The 22,038-nt window shown below is 37.1% G+C and overlaps 4 protein-coding genes across 4 annotated transcripts in view; 2 read left to right on the top strand and 2 right to left on the bottom strand.

Moving 5' to 3' along the window:
• The window catches only part of LOC111325581 (gamma-glutamyl hydrolase), a 7,978-nt gene extending 4,202 nt beyond the window's left edge, over positions 1 to 3,776 (bottom strand). The window contains exons 1-4 of the mRNA XM_088735418.1: positions 3,548 to 3,776; positions 2,726 to 2,837; positions 1,217 to 1,267; positions 658 to 884 (exon numbers count right to left, since the gene is read on the bottom strand). Coding sequence (XP_088591544.1) covers positions 658 to 884; positions 1,217 to 1,267; positions 2,726 to 2,837; positions 3,548 to 3,686 — 529 coding nt within the window. The 5' untranslated portion in view covers positions 3,687 to 3,776. The remainder of the gene's footprint in view (positions 1 to 657; positions 885 to 1,216; positions 1,268 to 2,725; positions 2,838 to 3,547) is intronic.
• An 800-nt stretch (positions 3,777 to 4,576) lies between these two features.
• LOC111325560 (gamma-glutamyl hydrolase) lies at positions 4,577 to 11,733 on the bottom strand. Its single transcript, XM_022929389.2, has 8 exons — positions 11,449 to 11,733; positions 10,595 to 10,709; positions 8,545 to 8,595; positions 7,842 to 8,068; positions 7,631 to 7,737; positions 6,751 to 6,844; positions 6,305 to 6,442; positions 4,577 to 5,353 (listed from the first exon to the last, which is right to left on the bottom strand). The coding sequence occupies exons 1-8, from the start codon at positions 11,579 to 11,581 to the stop codon at positions 5,232 to 5,234; spliced, it is 987 nt and encodes a 328-aa protein (XP_022785124.2). The 5' UTR covers positions 11,582 to 11,733; the 3' UTR covers positions 4,577 to 5,231.
• Positions 11,728 to 13,862, top strand: LOC148721582 (uncharacterized). The gene is made up of 2 exons (XM_088735391.1): positions 11,728 to 11,928; positions 12,124 to 13,862. Exons 1-2 carry the CDS (start codon positions 11,816 to 11,818, stop codon positions 13,385 to 13,387), a joined length of 1,377 nt encoding a protein of 458 aa, XP_088591517.1. The 5' UTR covers positions 11,728 to 11,815; the 3' UTR covers positions 13,388 to 13,862.
• A 577-nt stretch (positions 13,863 to 14,439) lies between these two features.
• Positions 14,440 to 21,401, top strand: LOC111325580 (NADPH-dependent 3-demethoxyubiquinone 3-hydroxylase, mitochondrial). Its single transcript, XM_088735412.1, has 6 exons — positions 14,440 to 14,655; positions 17,331 to 17,445; positions 17,993 to 18,077; positions 18,956 to 19,013; positions 20,349 to 20,417; positions 20,732 to 21,401. The coding sequence occupies exons 1-6, from the start codon at positions 14,467 to 14,469 to the stop codon at positions 20,807 to 20,809; spliced, it is 594 nt and encodes a 197-aa protein (XP_088591538.1). The 5' UTR covers positions 14,440 to 14,466; the 3' UTR covers positions 20,810 to 21,401.
• The last annotated feature ends 637 nt before the right edge of the window (positions 21,402 to 22,038 follow it).

Below are 22,038 nucleotides of genomic sequence, written 5' to 3'. Positions count from 1 at the left end.
ATCCACAATTATAGGTCCACAAGTTCCCTTAGGGTTCATGCTTCACACAGAATGGGAAATGAAAAAACTAAAGATTTTTCCTTTAGGGACAAAGTCTACTTACGCTAGTGAAAAATAGGGGTAAGTTTCTATAGAAAATGTCAGGGCAAATGTAATTTTCGTGATCCCAACTAGCTCCAACTTAGTCCCTTTGGATAGCAACTTCTTAACCACGATCTTCTTATTTTTAAATCCTTTCGTATCCAGAATTTTCTAACCCGAAAATCCCGAAATTTTGCAATCCCCTTCTTGTAACTCTATTGAAAATGCAACCCTATTATAGTCAATCCAGTCGCAAAAAATTCGACCCCATGCTGCGACAATCCCTAATGGACAAAAGACTAAGACCAACTCTCCCACTCCCTGGGATTTTTACCAACTGTAACAAACGCACCGGCAGATTATCAGCATTTGTTTACTTGAACAGTGTTTGCGTCATTTTCTGACAATTCAGATAGGTGTACAAAACGAAAACTCGTAAATAAAATGACCCAGAGACACTCGCAGACTTGGAAAAAATGACTAATTGGGTGCGAAAACTTTTTAAATAGGCTGAGGTCGGGTGGAGACTGGGAGTACAGTACGATTTGAACCGCTGAAAAACGTTGCAACACCAACCTTCACTGAAATTCAACGGAACGCTGAAATCCACCCCATCCACAGATGACATAACATGTTTATCATTGGCAACAAGTTGACAGAGAAGTTCAAACCCAAGGCATGTTCCCCAAATTGGAAAGATGTCTCCAGCATCATTGGCCTGCTTTGCCAGGTTAAAGAGTGTTTTGCCTGTCCTTTCATAAGGTGAATCATAGATGCTGACTGCACCACCAGGTAATAAGACACTGAAATAAAATCAAAGGGGTCAATATTCCCTGTGATTTATGTTTAAATTTGGTTTGAACATCAGCATATGTCAGATCATGCAAAGAACTTACGTCGACTAAACCCAAATTTAAGTTGAAAGCCAAAAATTGCCGGTCGTTTAACCTGTCAAAGTGGCTCACTATCTAAAGGCCTGTAAGCCCGTTCGCCCAGGCCTTCAATTTGTTTTCGGTCCACCTCACTTTTCTGAAATAATTCTTACAAAGTTGAAACAAAAACTGAACTTTCTCGGGGAACAGGCCGATACTACAAGTCGAAAATTGGCTACCCTCCTTTCATTACTCCATCTTACCCGTTGATTGAATTGAAGAGATTTTCCAACTGATCCTCGGTCATGTTGTTTCTGTGATAAGTTAACTGAAAAAGCTCAAGTATTTTTATTTTCAATATGTGGTTAAAACACTAGCGTAAACTCCTGGAAAGCTATCGATATCTAGCCAGCCAGATGATACTTCAGGAATAAACCCCGATGGCAGAAAGCGACCCCAAAACACGAAACGAAAACCCTGAAAGACGAAAACAAAAACCGTCAAACACGGGCACGAAGAACGTAAAACACGAACACGAAGAACCCAAAACCCAAACTTGACTGAAGAGCCGGCGAAACATATCGCAAGAACCTAAAACACCAAAACGAAAACTTTTAAACACGAACAAGAAGATCCTCAAACCGTCGCATTTTCCTCATGAACCGGCCATTGTAACATATCAAGTTTAACACCACCGTATGTTTTAGCTCGTAAAACTCAGGTTATGTAAATGATACGACGACATTCTACATTTCTGCGGCAAACGCTAGGCGGTACATTTTCTGGTAAATTCTCAGAAATCCATCCTCGACTGACAACTCTATTGGTTTAAGAGCAGGGACTTTCATTTTTTACTCAGCGCTACAAAGCCTACACTGAAGTCAAAGCTCGTGATTCTGTTCAAACAACGAAGAAAAGCGACCGAAAGACACTATTAATCTCCGTTATTCGGTTTTATTTCAGCAACAGAGTTCATGTGTCTGTATGTGAAATGTGCAAATCAAGCGGGCCTTTGTAAAAACTTGGCATACTGCATGTCTTATAAGACTACATTTTCGAATTCGCATGATATAGACCATGGCTCTCATATGTTCTTCACCTGTTTTGGACCGTTAGATCATGCATTAATTATTGTTTTGTCGAGTTTAAATTTGGGGAACCTGCCGTCAGAGACGTAATAACATGGTGCCTAAACACAGTCGATTGATGTTAAGAAAAAAAATGTTATGATGACATTTAGACACGGTGAAAAAGCTTTTTTAAAATTTTCTCTCTCGCCTCAAAAGATAAATTGTTTTTAACCAACGGTTTTAACCAAGAAACGTTGTGGATGATAAGCTTTTTGGACAATCAGTTTTAGGACTTAAACGAAACCTAGAAGATATTAACTACGATGCATAAACTAAGAAATACATCTACTACATCCAAAAGGCGCCATTATTTCTGTCGACAAACCCTAGCTTTGTGCTAGAGAACCATAAGACAAAAACATTTTACTTTTTGGACAGGTGTGTTTTTTTGACCATTAAATTAATTCCAAAAAAGACATTTCGTTCCTACCATAGAACCTCAACTTACACAACACGCTATAAAGAAACAAGAGGAAACTCAAATCTAACTTCACATCTGAACAATAGGGTGATATCTGGTAAAAATATCTTCTTAAAAAAATTTTCCTAGAGGCTTTTCTTTCCTTTACTGCCATTGTTTGATGCTCCCTCAAGGAAGAACCACACATTTTATTGTTTTCTTGGAAACATGTCAAACGATACCGAATCGGTACAACTCTTCCTCCTGCAGATTCTATGTACTTGACGTAACTGGCGCCAATATAAGTTCGCCCAAAAGTCTCCACGTGGCCACGTGTCGTCTGGGCCAGGATTCCTATCCAAAGAATGTGACACATTGTAATAAAAGAAAGCATTGTTACATCATTGACTCAACAACAGTTATATTTCGAGAACTTTGTGCTTCCATCAGAAGTCAGTACTGTATACCAATAAAAAAAAAAAATAAAAAAAAAAAAAAAACTGCCAAGCACTTTGCAAAAAAAGAAAAGAAAAAAAATCAGAAAAAAAAAAAACATCTTCAACTCTTCTGGAAATGAAATTTGCCTTGAGAAGTATCAAGCTATTGACAGGGATTCTGTAAGTGTAGATGCCCAAAATATCACTTCAAAACTTACAGGCCGAGCAGACCAGGGCAGGGATCAAGGTCTATAAAACAGTATGGAAGTCACAGGATAAGATTGATTAAAGAAGCGTACTAAACAGAGATTCGATACAATAATTAATACCATAGATAATGAATTCAAATTACTTTACGTATGTTTATGACCCATTTTCAATTTTTTTACCACGTTATTTAGTCGTTTTTCGCAAGTTTTAACATCGCATACATGACTTAATAGAACGTCATTTCTCGGCAGATTTTATAAATTAAGAAAACCAAAATAAAAGAGGATCGTATCTCCTCGAATTTGTTTTCCTTTTTTCATCTAAGTCTGGTGGAATCATTGTAATTTTAATCAATTTGTAACATTCATGAGTGATAGACAGTTTGAAAGGAGAAAAGAAAATGAGATCTTGACTTACCTATTATGGGCCAATCTGTTTTCACTGTAGGAGAGAGTGTCTTCTCTTCGAACGAACTGAAAAACTGAGGTCGAGTCTCGACAACATCGTTCAGCATAAAAGTACACAAAACAAACACAACCGCTGTAATCAGAGGCATTTTCGATACGTTTCCTTATCGAAACAGACCAACTTTTATGCTGTGTGCTTTGCAAAGGCAAAATGATCGATCACAAGCTTTCTTCGTGACTTAATGATGAAAAGAAAATTAAGCACGTTGGCCTTTGTTACCAATCTCCGCGCATCGACAGGAGTTTCATAATAAAGCGGGCCGACTGTTGGCCTGGCGACCAGTGATTAAGGCCAGTGATGTAAAGAGAAAGTCACGGCTAAACGTAGGGCTCCCATTAAGCTCAATTTTTCTGACTCTTCATTCTTTATCATTTCAATTTACACGCATGTGGAGGTGTCAGCAAGATGCTAGACCAAAATTTCCATCATGAAAATTGCTCTCAACCATCAGACCTGTTACATGAAAACTAGACGACATACACCCAAAGCATGCTGACGCCGAGATTTTTTAAAGTCAGGCTTAACATCTTACGATATTTCGAGGCATTTTTTTAAAAATTTTTCATAGGAAGTTTTAGCTATGGTCAATCTCTCATTCACGCTAGTCTTTGAGAATCGAGCCGGCCCGTTTTGCACGCTAGCGGGAGGTCTAGAAGGGGTCTGGCACTGAGAAATGAGAGCCACACAGCTTGTGGGCTTCTCAGAAGCACCCGAAACAAAACATCATGTACCGCATTTACTGGGGTGGCAAAACTTCGTCCTCAATTCGAAGGGGTTTCACGCGTAAATTTTAGAATCCGTGAAGTTGGTGCATGACTCCCTCATGATATTTTTCCACCAATCACAGTGCAAGGGAGGAAAATAATTCACATTCATTCGCCAACAACCTAAAAAGTACATCCAACCGTAGCCAACCTGAATGGTCGCGGCCCGCGCAAACAGCTGGAGTTTCCGTTCCCCTTCTTAAAACACGCAAAACAGCGTACAAAGTATCTTTATTCTATTTTGCCGGTGTATCTACATAATTTTACCACGATTCTAGCACATAACTAATTACTTTTTCTTTTAACCTAAATTTGCTGTAGTAGATAGATTACGTCGTATAAATTTATAAAAGTTAACCCAACCCCTACCAATTATCAAAACTACTGTAAAAGTACAAAAGGTGCCAGTAATTCAAATGATGACGCCAAACATTTTGACCTTTCCTTCAATCTAAGAATGGCCTATTTTCACGTGCCTTCACTTTGAGTTATCTTTGGTTAATTTATATATTTTTCCCTCTTCTAGTTCGGCGTTGCGATAACTCTGGGTTTGGTTCTACCATACTCAAAGCGCTTTATCTTACTTAGCCACTTAAAAGAAAATTGCCAATTATGGTAAAAAAAATTCTCGAACGTTATTGGATAGTACAGACTTAATAAGTAAAATAGCACCGCGTACGCGTCAAATTCACAATTGGACAATCTAAGCATCATACACTAAAAATTTTCAATTTTTTGCAGTTAATTAGTAAAAGAAATCACCACTAAAAGGATTCCACAGTAAATACTTAAGCCTATGACGGACACACTTTCAAAACCTTTCGAATTTCTTTATGAGGCACGAGCCACAAGCCACTACTGAGCCGCTTTTAGAAAATGTAGCACTGCTCAAAGTGTGTTATTTCGGGTTCACAGTAGATTGGATCATAGTGGTAAATCAAAGCAGCATCTTCTTCCTCCTTGCTTGAAAACCTGTGTTCACTCAGACGAGCTGAGAATGGAATCATAATTTAATCCCTAAACCAAATGTTTATTTCCCTTTGGGCCTAGAAGTCTTGGAATATTTCATGCGGTGGCAGGTGGTTGAGACACCCCTACCCCCTTGGGTTGTCTTTAGGTTGTCTTTTCATTAAAGGATTAATATGGAGGACAAAACATACTGACCGTAATTTCACTATAGGGATGAAACCCGGTTTAGGCAGGGTTTGAATCAACCTTGGAGAGTCAACTACTTTTTTCTTGTCCCTGACACATGACAAATCTAACACACCTTTCTTAGCTGAAAACTTGGCTTTCCTGGGGAAACTGGAGGGGAAGGATTTACTCTCTTGAGCTTGTTCAAGACAGCATAAATGGGGGTTAAAGTGACGAAAGAATGAAATGATAACACAATGAAATGGGAAATGAATAATGCCAATCAGACCACAGGCAGCCCAAGCTCACACCTAGGAAAAGCGGGCATGACTTACCGTGTTGCGCAACGTTTTATATTTATAAAGGTTTGTATGGGATGTTATCGGTTTGCCTTAAAAGAGAGAAAAAATGTCTTGTTTTGAAATAAAATGGACTTACCTTATTGCCTTGTTGTTCTCTTTGTTGATTCCTAGCGTCTCAAGCCATTTTGAAGCGTTTTCGGCGAGTTAGCGCTGTGTTGGTGTTCAACTGCTAAAAGAGTTGAACACCAACATAGCGCTCACTCGCCGAAAACGCTTCAAAATGGCTTGAGACGCTAGGAATCAACAAAGAAAACAACAAGGCAATAAGGTAAGTCCATTTTATTTCAAAACAAGACATTTTTTTCTCTCTGTTAAGGCAAACCGATAACATCCCATACAAACCTTTATAAATATAAAACGTTGCGCAACACGGTAAGAGTCACGTCCGCTTTTCTAGAAGTGAGCTTGGGCTGCCTGTGATCAGACTGTGTGACTCAGGCACTTACCTTGGTTGACAAAAAAATCTGCCACATACTGCGTAACGGCTACCGCCTCTTTAGAGTGATTTATGGCCTCATGAAGGGTCCATTCAAAGGAGTTCTTTTCAGGATGCCATTGAGTACCATAAAATGGATAATCATAAGCTATTAATGGGAGGTGAGAAATATTATGTGAGACCTTTGGTAAAATATGATCGTCCATGAAAAAATCCATGCATAGAGGATGTGCAGTCAAACTTTCCCGAAATGGCCACAGAGATGGATTGGGTAAAAGTTTAGCATGGGGCATCCCCAGCCTCACATTTAGAATGGTGGACCACAGTCAAGAGGTCTAGGTTTGGAGACCTCGTCAGGTCATTGCATTATGTATTTTGAGCCCTGCCACAGTGCTTCTCTCCATGCAGGAGTGTAAATGGGTATTGCAAAAACTGTTAGGAAAGCCCTAACTGTACCTTCAATTGTTGATAAAAACTCCTTTCCTTCCTTGCCTCTGTTGGTTGACAGACATTTGTAGAACTTCTTCAATTGCTCATCATTTGAATATGTCTAAAATGGTAATATTGCGGGGTCACTATTTTTGCAAAAAAAGTCTTCACCCTTCAAACACAAAAATAATGAGAACATCAGGTAGTAGACTGATATCCCGAGAGGGCTTCAAAGGTCAATTACAAAAAAACAAATGAACAGGGAAAAAAAGAACATAAAGTGGCTGAAAAGTTAAGCTGGCAGAAAATTGCCGGTATGGGGTGACACAGTTGGTTATCCATGAAGAGTTGAGCTGATGAACTCGGGAGGGAAGAAACCAAGCTGAGGAGAGGGCTTGGATGGGAAGTGTCATGATCCAAAATCATCTCAGATGTGCTTCTACCAGCCTCCTTAAATATTGCCACACTATTTACAAGACAACAAGTATGTAGCTAATGTCCTGAATTGTGAGAATTAGTAGCTGATGATTTCCATGAAACTACTTTTATTTATTTAATTAATTTTTCACTTGTTTAATCAACAACTTATTTAAATTTGGAAGGAGAAAATAAATGTTAATCAGTATCAAAAATATGTGGCATGCTTCTGGTAATACTTGCCCGGTTTTGTATCAAATAAATTGATTTCCCTCCGTTTTTCACAGTTAACCTGGTTACCCAATAAAGATAAATATAAAGATATCAAAATCCAGACCCCCCCCCCCAAAAAAAAAAAATGGTTAAAATTTCCACCAGTTTTAGAACAAGAGGGTTACAAAATCACCCTTCAATTGCCCTTGCAGAGCCTTTTTATGGGATTAGCCCTCTAATCTAAGAATAATGTAGCCTAAAATAATGATATGCTTGCCTCTGTAGATATACACTTCTGGTGGTGGTTGTAAGTAACATTGTCTGTTTTTAGGTAAGCTATTATTTCTTCAGGTGCAGATCCCAAAAGGCGACTGGACTTGTAACCTAGAGGTATCAAAGAAGCAGGGATTCAAGATCTCATACTGAGAACACTACTAAATAAATTACTTTTTAATTAATAAAAAAAAATCTATTGTTTAAATTCTCACCTTCACTGATATTCAAAGGAACACTAAAATCTACACCATCCACAGGCGATGTAATTTCTCTTCCACCAACTCCTTGAACACTGAGAAATTGGAATCCCAAGCAAGTTCCCCAGAGTGGAAAGACATCTCCGGCATCATTGGCCTTCTTTGCCAGATTAAAGATTATTTTGCCTGTCCTTGAGTAAGGTGAATCATATATATCTGCTCCACCACCTGGAAATAATACTCTAGATCCAAATAAAAACACATAAAGAGAAATTTAGTCATGAATATTTATCAAATTTCCTGTTGTTCAAATGTCTCTTTGGTTTAAGATTTTTTAAACTACTTTCATTGATTTTACTTTTTCTTTGGCTTATATTGATAACTATAATTATGGTTTGAAATAAACAGGAACTGGTGAGAGAATTTTTGATCAAACAAAGCTTTGAGCAACAACATGTATTCTAAACTTGTCAAAGGGTTTATTATTGCGGTACAGGTAAGCATGATACCTTTAATTTACATTCTTGGGTAAATTTATTAAACTCAAGAATAGCTGGGATATGGCACAATACATTTCCAAAATTATGTGATTGTTCTGAAAATGTCTTCTTATAAATGGGCTAACCAACTAACAGTCTCAATTAATTTAAATTTGTTCATTACAACAGTTTACCAGTGCACACTAAGTTAAAACTGAGACTTCTTAGAGTCACCTCACCCATTGATCGAGCTGAACAAATCTTCTAACTGGTCCTCTGTCAAGTTGTTTCTGTTATTAGTTAATAAAAATATCTCTCTCATAATATCAATTACATGCAATCATAATGATACTTAATGACACTCCAACAGCTACTGATACTCCAAGTCTCATCCACCAATCCTGACTCCTCAGTAGCTGATTTACTTAACTATACAGTCTGGCAAAAATTTGCAATAACCGGTAAATATTTTGATCTTGGAATTACTCATAAACCTAATTAACTATCCCCTGACTAATCAACAATTAATTAATATGCACTGTGCCATGGCAAACTTTTATAATATGTGTAAGGAGAAAAGGGAGGAAAAGATATAGCTGGTTAATGCATTCAAAAAAAGAGTTTTGCTTGTGGAAAATTTTGCATGGTCCTGATGAATGCTGGTCCAAAACAATATTCTCAATATTGTTTTGAGCAACAACATGTATTCTAAACTTGTCAAAGGGTTTATTATTGCGGTACAGGTAAGCATGATACCTTTAATTTACATTCTTGGGTAAATTTATTAAACTCAAAAATAGCTGGGATATGGCACAATAAGTTTCCAAAATTATGTGATTATGTCATTTCCTAAAGCACTGAAAAGGAGAATTTATATTACAATCAAGAGCTTCTTAAGTTGGTGACCACAACCTTTACTCTCGTGACCTTTATGCAGACCTTCCAACATCTAAAACCTCCAAATCTTAAGGTCTCCAAAATTTACCCAAAAAATCTTGAGATTTGGGTCCCAAAAAGTGAGATTTACAAAAATGTTTTAAAACGAAGGAATCTCAACGTTAACAATACCCAACAGTGTTCAAACTGCCATAATTCGTGCCCTTTTAGCATCACTGGACACAAATTTGACATTTTCAGAGAATCGCTCATTTTGTTCTGTCATCTTGAACACATGAAAGAAAGCCATCCCAAGCAACTTCACACTCTGATTGAACATCAGAGCAAGGTTTAAAAATAGCTCGGCCCAGATTCCCAGTGAGAAGAAATGTCTGGGGCCATTTGCAACTATTATTTTATAAACTGAGTTGATTATCACTGAGGTTGTAATTCATTGTGGAAAACCGTGAGACCATTAAGAGGAGTCCTGAAATCGTGAGTGTCACGACCACATCGTGAGAGTTGGAAGGTCTGTTAATGTGTGATTGGGGGGTGATGTTGTAAGGAGAAATTGAATGCTGGTCACTCTTAGGGATCAAAGGGTTAATAATTAACTTGAAGTCTTCATCATTGGAGAACTTAGGAATCAACTATTCCACAGACCAGACTACTAAATGTGACGGTTCACAGACAAATTAAATAAATAAATAATTTAGCAATGGACATTCCATTCCCCATTTCAAAAACGAGTGGAGGAGTGGGTCGAGCGCTCACCACGAAAGTTTGTCTGGGATTGTTACTCGGGACACAAATCTGTAGTAAACAAAGAATTGCGTCCCGAGTAACGATCCTAGACAACCTTGCGTGGCGAACTTGACCCACTCCCCCACTTGTTTTTCAAATGGGGAATTGGGTGGCTCTTCTCGTCCACTGTTTCCAGACTGAATTGGAATTTGGAATGTTGGTTTTTGCAGAGGGAGGACAACCAGAGGATCCAGAGAAAAACCCTCAGAGCAAGGATGAGGACCAATAACAAACTCAAACCACATGTAATGCCAGGTCCAGGAAACAAACCTGGGCCACAGTGGTGGGAGGCCAGTGCTCTCACCACTGCACCATCCCTGCTCCCCCCAAAAAAACATTACCCTTGACTCTGAGAGTGGCTTCTGATTGATTTGTTTCAAAGTGTGTACTGTTTTCCACTGACAACAGCCCTTTTCATGCCTGTTAATTCTAAGCGAAAAAAACTACCTACCTACCCTTGCTGAGGTAATTACATTTTACAGCAGACTGAACTTGGTCTATGACTGTCAATTCTAATCCAAAAAACAGCATATTCAATCTGACCGATAAGCTTTCCAAGTGAGAAAAAAATTTCAGAAGATTACACTTTAATAATTTGTTAAAGGATACCTAATTGGTACAACTCTTCCTCCAGCAGATTCTATGTATTTGATGTAAGAGGCAACAATGTATGCTGGGCCAAAAGTTTTCTTAAGATAGCCATTTGTGTTTTGGGCCAGGATGCCTATCGATGATAAAACAAAACACAATTTGTTATGAATAAATGCAAGACTGCATTCTGCAATCATCACCATTGCAGAGAAATAAGACTTTCTAATGGAATATCAATTTGTCTCAGCAGAAAGACAGTGAAGAAAATTTGCTCCACTTAATTCTCACAAAATGAGACGTATGACTCTTCAGTTGCCAAAAAAAACTATGATTAAAAAATTACGTTTTTAGCTGAATAAACAATTAATGACTTCACACTTGCGCACTTTTATTATTTATTTCTTATTTTCTTATATTTCATAACATGTAAAATTTTCCTTTGACCTGCAAATAGTAAATGCTAGTCGAGACTTTTTGCGTTGCAGTTCATGTTTTAAGCTGGATTATTCGGTAAATAGCAGTTACCAAATTTTAGTTGCATGCAGCTTCCTCCTGCATTAATTTATCTGGAATAAATCTCAAAAACATATTGTATGCCTCCTTAAATAATTTTTTCGAAATTAAATAATAAATTGAACATAAACTTGTTATAGCGAATTGTACAAGCAGGATAAAAAATTAAAAGGGAACTCTTTGTTTTACCTCCTGCCAAGGATATACACCAAAATCATTTCATGTTCGTAAGTTATCAGCATTCTGAATAAATTCTGCTAATATAGGTAACACAGTAACTGATGTTAGCCACGTGATTTTGGGATCTCCTCGAAAAGAAAAAGATTTCGTATCAGATCATGATCGTGTGCATAACTCACCTATGATGGGCCGATCTGTTTTTATGTCGGAAGACAGAGTATCTGTTTGCAACAAGCTGTGGATCTGAGGTCGAGTCTCGCTTGGGACACTTAGCAAGCTAATAGCGAACACAGCTGTTGTAATGAGCTGCATTATCGACACGCTTCCTTATCAACAACCCGAGGTCTGCTTGGCTAAACCAGTGAGGGCAAGGGTAGCTAAAAGCGACCTGGGACCACTTGAAATGCTCTCAAAACACATCACATGCCTCCATCGTGATTTAAACGTTCCAATATAGAGTGCCGAAGTGTGACGTCATGTTACCATGGTAGCATTTTTGCTGGATCTAAACACTATTTGGCGTCTTTCGTTACATCTCATCATAAAATGGGCCAATGCTTCGTTCCCGACTGCAATCATCAGTCAGAAAGTCACAATTGCAGCTTTTACCGTTTCCCCAAAGATCCTGCTCAAAGAAGAAAATGGATTTCTCTAATAAGGTAGGTTGATTTTTGGTACAATGACCACCATGATGCACGGCCACGTGTCGGTTATAGTTACGCGGAAGATGGTTTTATTTAACCACTCAAAAGTGCACTGACCTGTGGATTATACCTTTGAAAGACCTCTAGAGAGAAAAAAAGCTTTTTTTAACGTTATGATTAAAGGTTAAAACCTTCGTTTTCTCTCTCCAGACGAGCTGATCGTGAACCTGGCAAAGGCGCTCGAGTTTGTAGTTGTCATTTCCGAGGAAGTAAAGAAGAAGGCCCCGAGGTCTTTTCCTGGAATAAAGACAAACTATTTGAATCTCGAAATGCTCCAAAAAGGAAAAAGCAAAGAACTGAAGTCCCAGAGACAACGACTATCGAGCAGATCCTTTCAGAATCTTCGACGAAGAGCAACCAGAACGAGCCTTGCGAGCTCAGTTGCGAGGAGATGCAAATGAAATGCACTACTTTGCAGACTGAAAATATCCTGCTACAAGCAGAGCTAGGGACATTAAAGACCCAAGTATCCGAGTTGAAAGAAAAAGAAAGCTACTTAAAAAGAAACTACAGCTCTTTTAACATGGATTCAAAGGTAATCAACATGGAAACTGGCCTCCCAAACAAAGAAATGTTCCACATTGTTGTCGAATATGCCGAAAGATACCGCAACGATATTGTTTACGTGTGTGGCTGGAAAGTAGACAAGATATCTTTTGAAGATCAAATATTGATAACATTGATGAAGATTAGACATAATTATCATAACTTACATTTAGCTGAACTTTTTAGTTGCAGTACTGCTACAATAGCGAATATTGTGACAACATTTATCCATGTTTTGCACCAAATTCTATATGAAGATCAAATGGAGATAGCTGTTCCATCCAGACAAAAAAACAAAACTTCACTTCCAGGCTCATTTAGCTTATTTGGAGACTGTCGTATGGTAATAGATTGCACCGATATCGAGGTTGCTACACCTAAGCTTATGAGTGACCAAAAATTGACATATTCAACGTACAGGGGTATGAATTCTTTGAAGACAATTGTTGGTGTGGCACCCAACGCGGTTATAACTTATGTAAGTAAACTTTTCCCTGGCTCAGTATCAGATAAAGTAACGGTTCAAAAGTCAGGAATATTAAAGCATTTTGTTGCTGGGGATATTATACTTGCGGATAAAGGGTTTTTGATAAATGATATTGTTCCTAATGGTGTATATGTGAACATTCCCCCATTCTTGAACAATGGAAAATTTACAGAAAGTGAAGTTAAGTTAACAAAGAGCATTGCAAAATGTCGTATACACGTAGAACGTGCTAATGCTAGATTGAAGAACTATAAAATTTTAAATTTTGTGCCACCATACTTGCGATCCCTCTCTGGTAAGATTATACAGCTATGTGGTGCTTTAGTTAATTTACAAAACCCATTAATTAAGGAAACCAATGACACTGTTGACTTTGATTAGTCATTTTAATTGAAATATTGATCATCTTACATCAGTTTACTAAGGCCTGGTATACATTGGCATTGTCTGATCATAGTTAATCAATTAACTGTATTCTGATACAAAGAGTGGACAGGTGTTGTGTGATCTGTGAAAAGCTTGTAACCCTATTTTACTTGCTCATGATACAAGGAATCATGATACACAACTTAATGACAAACTATTTATTTCTGATCAGTATTCCTGCCACCACACCCTTATGCTAGTCTTATTATGAATTCAGATAACCAACTGTATTCAAATACGATTACAATGAATCTATCATTTTCTTGTCTCAAGTAGCTAATGTAAAAACCCCAGCAAATGTTGCTGTTTAAAGAAAAACAATTTTAAGATTAACATGAACATTTTTATTTTATATACACCCTTCAGTTACTGCATATTTGTTGTAAAAGTTGCAATGATTTTACCAAATAAAACAATATTTTAAAAAATATTTCTAAAAGTATGTATTATCAAATCCATTACTTTATAAAAAACTACATTAATTTTACAACAAAGTCTTAAAATTTAAAGACCACCATCAACAAGTGCAGGAATCATGTGAATTGTATAAAATTCTTGAAGTGAAAGAAGATTTGGTTCCCATGTGCAGTCTTTCTGGATTGCCAACACAACAGTTTGCATTGTTGTCCAAACCACAAAGTAACAGATTTGCTTCCCAGTTATAAACAGCTGACCCTGGACTTGATGCCAGTAGTGGTGGGATTGTTTTAAACAATAGCCAGCATCTCTCTTTACTAAACAGAACTTAGGGTCTTTAACAGCCTCCTCAATTGTTGAATTGCGATGTGTGTAAGGGCATTTGACTTCAATGATCGCATTGTCATCAACAAGTCCATCTGGTGATGCACCCAAAACACCAGACTTGTGTAGCCAAAGGCCACAATCCTTTACTACTTTCATTGTTAATTTGGTGAAGGCCTTTATTCCTTCTTTCTCGTTAACGACACCCCATCGAACAGCCTGCACTCGAGAGATATCGTATTCTCCAAGAACACGCTTGGTACCAATCCCCCGCGCTTTCAGCGTAATTCAAAATGGCGGCACCGGTATTGAGAATTTCCAGATGTCTTTGCTCTCAAGCCACTAAAACGCGTGTAACAAGACCAAGATCGCATATTGATAGAATAATTCGCGTAGACCATGCAGGAGAACTGGGCGCTGATAGAATATATGCTGGGCAAATGGCAGTTCTCGGAAAAACTAGCGTAGGACCAACCATTCAGGTAGATCTTTTATTTATTTATTTATTACAATTTAATGACACATATAACTTACTTACTTACTTACTTACTTACATTAATAGATAATAATACAAAAGAGTAAAAAGAAAGGTGCCATAAGGATGGTCCGCAAAAGAGATAAATCCCCATGCACGGCAGACCACCTTTAACAAAAAAACAAATCCAAACTAAAATCAATCAAATCTTGCAGTCAAATAATCCCTTACACCCCTTTTAAAACAACAATAATCTCAGTTTTTTGGAGCTTGATTTTTCTAAGTCTTTGTCGATGTTCTTGAAAGCTTAGAGGGAAAGTATAAACGAAAGCCTTAGCACTATTTTCTAGTCATATTTCATCCAAAAGTCTTGTAACAGGTTCTTCAAAATAAGCTAGTGTATTCTGTTTGTTTGATTGTTTGTGTTTTTTTCACTAGTGTATTGTCTTACATAAGTTATGTAAGATACAATGAATATATGAAGTTCATATATTTTGAACTGCGGTATTAGATACGTATGATGCACGATCCTCGCAGTAGAGAGCGCTATTTATGCAATAGCGAAAATCAGACCTGAAAAAATCAGGCCTGTACGGGATTCGAACCACTGACCTCTGAGTTCAGCACTCTACCAATTTTAGGCAGGCCTGCTCTCAGTTGGCTTGTTAGCTCAATTGGTAAAGGGCTGCACTAGTATCACAGAGGTCAGTGGTTTGAATCCCATACAGGCCTGATTTTTTTCAGGTCTGATTTTCGCTATTGCATAAATAGCGCTCTCTACTGCGAGGATCATGCATCATACATATAAGTTATGTAAGTTACTTAACCCTTTAATTCCCAAGATCTGATTGTTAATTCTCCCCTCTAGCTGCTACAAATTTCCTTTTAAATGGGTATGAGAATTTGGTGTTCAATCAAGGGAACAACTTCTACCGTTAGTTACCGTTAGTTCATGCTTTTATAACATCTAAGTTGGACAATCGCAGTTCATTATGGCTGGATTGCCATGATACTTGTTAGATAAGGTTCAGCGGGTACTAAGTACTGCAACACGTCTTGTCTCCTGCACTTGAAAATATGACTGAATTACGCCAGTCCTTAAAGAGCTTCACTGGCTACCTGTAAAGCAATGTATAATCTTTAAAATATTACTTTTCACTTATAAGGTCCTGAAAGCTTTAGCACCTCAATATCTGATCTCTTAGTACAACATAAACCACCTAGAGCTTTGCATTCGTCCAATAAGAAACTGTTACAAGTTCCTCGTTTCAAGCTTAAGACTTATGGAGGCAGATCCTTTAGTTATATAGCTCCATATCTGTGGAATCAGCTTCCGGATGCCATACAGCAAGCACTGGTACCATCGCTTGTGACATGTAAACCCAACCTGAAGACTCATTTATTTGATCAAGTTTTAATTAGTCATTAGGTTTTTGGTTAATGCTTTTAGTAAGTTGTTTTAGTTATCTTCATCTTATTTTTTATCCGTATAGCTGTACAGCGCTCTGAACTCTAGCATGGGTGCTATAAAAGTCTTGTATTATTATTATCATTACCTAATAAGTTTGAGTATTCTCATTACCTGTTAACTGGATAATGTATGGATATTATACGGAGAAGTTACATGTTAATCACCTCTGGGAGTTAATTATTAATGTGGGCATGGGATCTAGCTCAAGCCTAGCTACCTAGATGGCTTTGGGTTATCTCTCTTCCAGAAAATCCCTCTCCCTTTATCAAAGGGCTTTTGTAAAGTCCTTTTGCCCAATTACCACATGTAGATATTTCTGTGATCCACTTTTAGGCCAGGTTACCTTTTGAGCCTATGACGATGTTCTGTGAAACATTCCCAGCACAGAATTTGAGACTTAACACGATGTAGGAAAAATAAGCCTACCTGTAGAATAGAATTGACATGCCAATCATGGCATCGATTCTTCTGTTAATGGATCAATTTACGACTAATGTTGTCACAGCATTAGTTTTAAATCAATGTTACTTCATTTTTAATAGTTTGTAGTAAGATATTGGGTCAGTAATGGTTCCTGATTGCATCATTTTGACTAGTATTTTGACTGGTATCAATTTACGACTAATGTTGCCACAGCATTAGTTTTAAATCAATGTTACTTCATTTTTAATTGTTTGTAGTAAGATATTGGGTCAGTAATGGTTCCTGATTGCATCATTTTGACTGGTATTTTGACTGGTATCAATTTATAACTAATGTTGCTGTAGTATTAGTTTTAAATCAATGTTACTTCATTTTTAATTGTTTGTAGTAAGATATTGGGTCAGTAATGGTTCCTGATTGCATCATTTTGACTGGTATTTTGACTGGTATCAATTTATGACTAATGTTGCCACAGCATTAGTTTTAAATCAATGTTACTTCATTTTTAATTGTTTGTAGTAAGATATTGGGTCAGTAATGGTTCCTGATTGCATCATTTTGACTGGTATTTGCATCAAGCCTTTGTCAGCTGACCAATATGTTGTACAATTTTATTTGTATACATATGCTCTAACACACACATTGACTAGCATTATAGCAGCCAAAAGGTTCCAGTTAACAATGATAGAGCTGCTATCTTTCGAAACAAATGTTAACTTTGTAAATTTACATTTATCCACAAAATCATGTTGAAAAATAATCACATTTTTCTATAAAATATTTGATAGCATATGTGGGATCAGGAAAAGGAACACCTTAAAAAGTTTGAGCAGGTTGTAGCTGAGAAAAGAGTCAGGCCCACAGCTCTGATACCTCTGTGGAATATAGCAGGATATGTTTTAGGTATAGTTGATGTAAGTGCTATAAAAATCCAGAAGCCTACAAATAAGCCACAAACCTTCCAAATTGATTCAAATATCCAAAGAGTGATGATTGTGTTTTTTTCTTTCTAAGAAAACATCAGTTTGATTCTCTTCGTTTTCTTAATATTTTGAGCTCTGTTTTTATTGAAAGAAGAAAGTGCTATTCCTAATTGAAAGTTGGGTTTATTTATGCTAAAATGCTGGTGGGAATCCTGGCTGAATATTGAGACCTAATTTTACACTAAATCAGTGTGTTTCATGCTGGCACAGAAATCTTGCAACAAGTGAAAAAGAAGTGGTCTCTTGTTACCAATCTGGGCAGGTTTTACCAACAAATTGCTGTGTGTAGCAGAGAAAACCTTGCTTCTTTTGGAACAGACTTAAATGGCTATGAGTTGCATAAGTAATGTTTTGTGAGGTGCAACACTGATTTATAACCTAATTAAAGTCTGGGTAGCTTGCAGTGTCAGATTCTTACCAATATTTTTGGCTGCTCATTCTTAGTTAAGGTTTGATTTTGTATGTAGGAGCAGGAACTGCTCTACTTGGGAAGGAAGCTGCCATGGCATGTACTGTAGCTGTGGAGGAAGTGATTAGCGAGCATTACGACAAGTGAGCTGCATTTTTTTCTGTCAGTAGTCGCTGTTAGTAGTAGCTGTTAATTACTTGGGCCCTTCGTAAAATAATTTGGATATATCAACAAAGTTGAAATGGTAAATTGGCCACCATAACGATTACCAAAGCTGACGTTTCGAGCATTAGCCCTTCGTCGGAGCGAATAGAGGAATTGTGGGTTGTGTGTGCTTTTAAAGGCAGAAAGTGGAGCTATGTTATTGGTGGGAACATGGCAACAAGAAAAAACAAGAACAAATTAGTGAAATGAAAAGCGTTCATTGATGCCTGTGGGATTTAGACTGCCGGTTTGAAGATGAGTTTTTGTTCAAGATTTTTACGGCTTTCCGTGCTACCTAAGTGTAAGGAAAGACCACAGATTGCCATATGTTGCTTAGAATGATTAGGTAAATTAAAATGTCTAGTGACTGGTTTCAATGTGTCCTTGTCATTGCTTTCCACATCTCGATGGTGTTCTCGGAATCGGTCACCTAGTCTTCTGCCTGTTTCGCCTTCATAAAATATTTTGAGTTGTAGTTTTGGTTGGTAGACCCATTTAACTCTCAATTTATAGTCATAGGATTTGCTCTGACTCATTTTAGGCTGCCACAGATTTCATTGTAGGCTGAGTTGTTTAGCGGTATATGGAGGATTTTAGTGTCATGTCAAGATTCATTATTGACTGACTGTGCAGTTAATAAACTCTAGGACTCTTATGTAGAAGAAATTTATGTGCTCTCTTGAAATGCAGTTTTGTTTGGAGTCAACCTTAAAACACAGCTGTACATTGAAGAAATGTATTGACTCTGAATTTCATGAAAAAAAAATTTAATGGCTGACCTCATTTTATCTCTGAAAATAGTTTGCTTCAATTTCAGTCAACTGAGAGAACTGCTAGTAGAAGGGGTGACAGATGAAAATAAAGATTTATTAGATGTAAGTTGGAATTTCTTGTTTGCTTAACCTCTATTTAAACATTATAGTACACCACTTATTGGTTTAAATTGATCACGTGACGCGATAGTGTTCATCCGTGGAGAGACACTATCAGCCCATAGTGCCCGCCCGCGTAAAATACCTGGATGGATAGTGCCCATCTGCGGAAAATACCTGGATTGATAGTACTCATCCGTGAAAAGTTTTGAATAGTTTGATGGCCGCTAAGTTAGGCAGATTGGAAAAACAGTGACTTTTCAATTCTGACAGGTATAACATATTATTTAGCCAATGTACGGTTGCGAATTATTGACATTTGTAACAAGCTGTAGGCACGGAAGAAAATTTAGTGGTGAACATTTAAAACAATAGAGTGTTTATGTCTTGGAACTATCGGTCTGATAGTTGCCCCTTGGAAATTTGATGTTCTTAAAACTAGCATATTTGTTTTAAGAACATCAAATTTCCGCGGGGCAATTATCAGCCGATAGTTCCTCGACAGAGACACTCAATTGTTCAAATAGAGTGTTTCTGTCGAGGAACTATCAGCTGATAGTTGCCCAGTGGAAATTTGATGTTCTTAAAACAAATATGCTAGTTTTAAGAACATCAAATTTCCAAGGGGCAACTATCAGACCAATAGTTCCGAGACGTTAACATTCTATTGTCTTTATTGTTCACCACTAAACTTTCTTCCACATGCCAGTTGAAAAACAGTCAAAAGTCACCAAAATACAGAGCAAATATTTATTCATGTATACAACCTGTCACAAATGTCAATAACTCGCAACCAGAATTGAAAAGTCACTGTTTTTCCAATCTGTCTAACTTCGCAGCCGTCAAACCATTCAAAATTTTTCATGGATGAGTACTATCCATCCGAGTATTTTCTGTGGACGGGCACTATCCATCCGGGTATTTTCCACGGACAGGCAGTATGGGCTGATAGTGTCTCTCCACGGATGAACACTATCATGTCACGTGATCGATATAAACCAATAAGAATCGGAGAAGATTTAGTGCTGAACTATAATGAGCAATAGTAATTGGCCATTGCGTTGCTGAAAAAAAAAAAACAACAACAACAATTTTTGAGTTAAATACTTTTGAGTTGACCAATTTTCTGAAAGGTTCTGAGATGTTAGGAAAACTGCCATGAATTAATTTTTCCTCAGTAGCAATGACAGTCATGACTTAGGAAAAGAAAGAGGTTGCTGTCAAAATATACATGCTACATATTTCTGGTTTGTTTCTTACCTTGAGAATGTAATCTTTTTTTTTTTTTAATTTGGAAAACTATGTAGTTAATACAATATAAATCTCTGTAAATTTCAGACAATACAAAAGTTTCGTGATGAAGAGTTGGAACATCTCCATATTGGAGAGGAACATGATGCTGAAAAGGTATGCTGATAGTATTTGGTATACCAGAGTTTGGAGGATTCAATTGCTGTATCTTTTGTAGGTTTTCAGATTTTTTTTAAAAATAAATGTATAAGATTAGTGTTGAGGCTACAGTTCTGTGATAAAAAAATGCTAACAGGATTTGGTGCTACTTGGCTTTACTTAGAATTAAAAAAAAAAAGTTAATTGTTATGTTAACCATGCATACAGTCTAGGTGTGTTAAACAAAAGGCAGCTATTGGAACTCAATCTTTTATTTTCTAAGTTAATTATTATAATACCTCCCTGTTTTATGCTTTTTAAATTATCCTCAGGCACCGATGTATCAAGTATTATCAACAGCAATACAGACAGGCTGTAAAGCAGCTATATGGTTATCAGAGAGGATATAACATCACAAACACGTAGCAGTTGACACTTCTCAGTCTCTTCAGTTCTGAGAAACAATGACAGAGGTTCTCCCTTTGTGAGCTATTCACTTGAAAACTGGTCATCACGATGTGCTTGAAGACACTCGTTTAAGGAGACAAATGATCCCCAGTGACTGGTACTGAGGGATGTGAAAATTACAACAGCTGCTCAAATTAAGACTTGGCTTCAAATGAAATAAGTTCAAAGTGATGTTTATATATTTAAAGCCCAAGATAATTGCCTGTCAAAAAAGTCAAAATTGTTAAAAAAAAATACTAGATGACTTGCTACATTTTAATAAAAGATAAATACAATAAGTTGAATCATCAAATATTACTTGATGTTTTACAGCAGTTCCAAAATTTTGTTTTCATCTGTAGTCCAGTTGTAGTTCTCCATTTTTGCTGCATTCTTTTGAAGATTTTCAGACTGCACATTTTAATTTTTGGCAAATACTTGATGTTAGGTAGATTCCCTTGCTATTTTTTATTGTTGTATAGTGTCTAAGAAGTCGTGTCACTCAAAAGGCCGATGATGTAACTAGTAAAGAAACATAGAATGAGTTTCATTTTAGTTGTTCTTTCTTCTTTGCTATAGAACTTTGGGGAAACCACTTTCTTGGGTTTTAAAAGGACATCTTAGTATTTTCTTTGCATGTTTACAAAATCACAGCCTGCTGCATCACCTGCTAGTTACAGAGTCAAAGCCTTGTAGTAGTTACATCATTCCAAGATGTGAATAATCTGTATTTAATATTAAATTTTCTCCTGATTATGGAAAAAGATGATTGTTCTTTTCATTCCAGGAGAAACTGTTAAAATTCATTTAACCGTTCACACCTTCTGATCAGTATACACATTCTCCATACTGTTCCTTATACATTACCTATAGTGCCAACAAGGAGAATTTGTTTAACAATCATGAGCTCCTTAAGTTGGTGATCATTTCCTTTATTCTCATGGCCTCAAGGTTTGATTCAGTAGTGACATTGTGTGGAGAAATTGGTACAATCATCCATTCAAACTGACAATTTTTTTCGACAGCAAGGTAGTTCTGAGGGAAATCTGAGGGTTGTGACTGGTTCTCATTTGGTCAGGATTTTGCCAACAGAGTCTGACTGTTTCCACAGAAATGGTAATGTGCAGTGTATTTTTGTTTGCAGAAGCTGGCAAATTCAAAATAATCAAGTATGGCCTGAGTGCCATATAAT

Source organism: Stylophora pistillata, chromosome 10, assembly GCF_964205215.1.
Source record: "Stylophora pistillata chromosome 10, jaStyPist1.2, whole genome shotgun sequence".
Lineage (NCBI taxonomy): Eukaryota > Metazoa > Cnidaria > Anthozoa > Scleractinia > Pocilloporidae > Stylophora > Stylophora pistillata.
The sequence above is the reverse complement of the archived record's forward strand: the minus strand, read 5'-3'. Positions and strand labels throughout refer to the sequence as shown.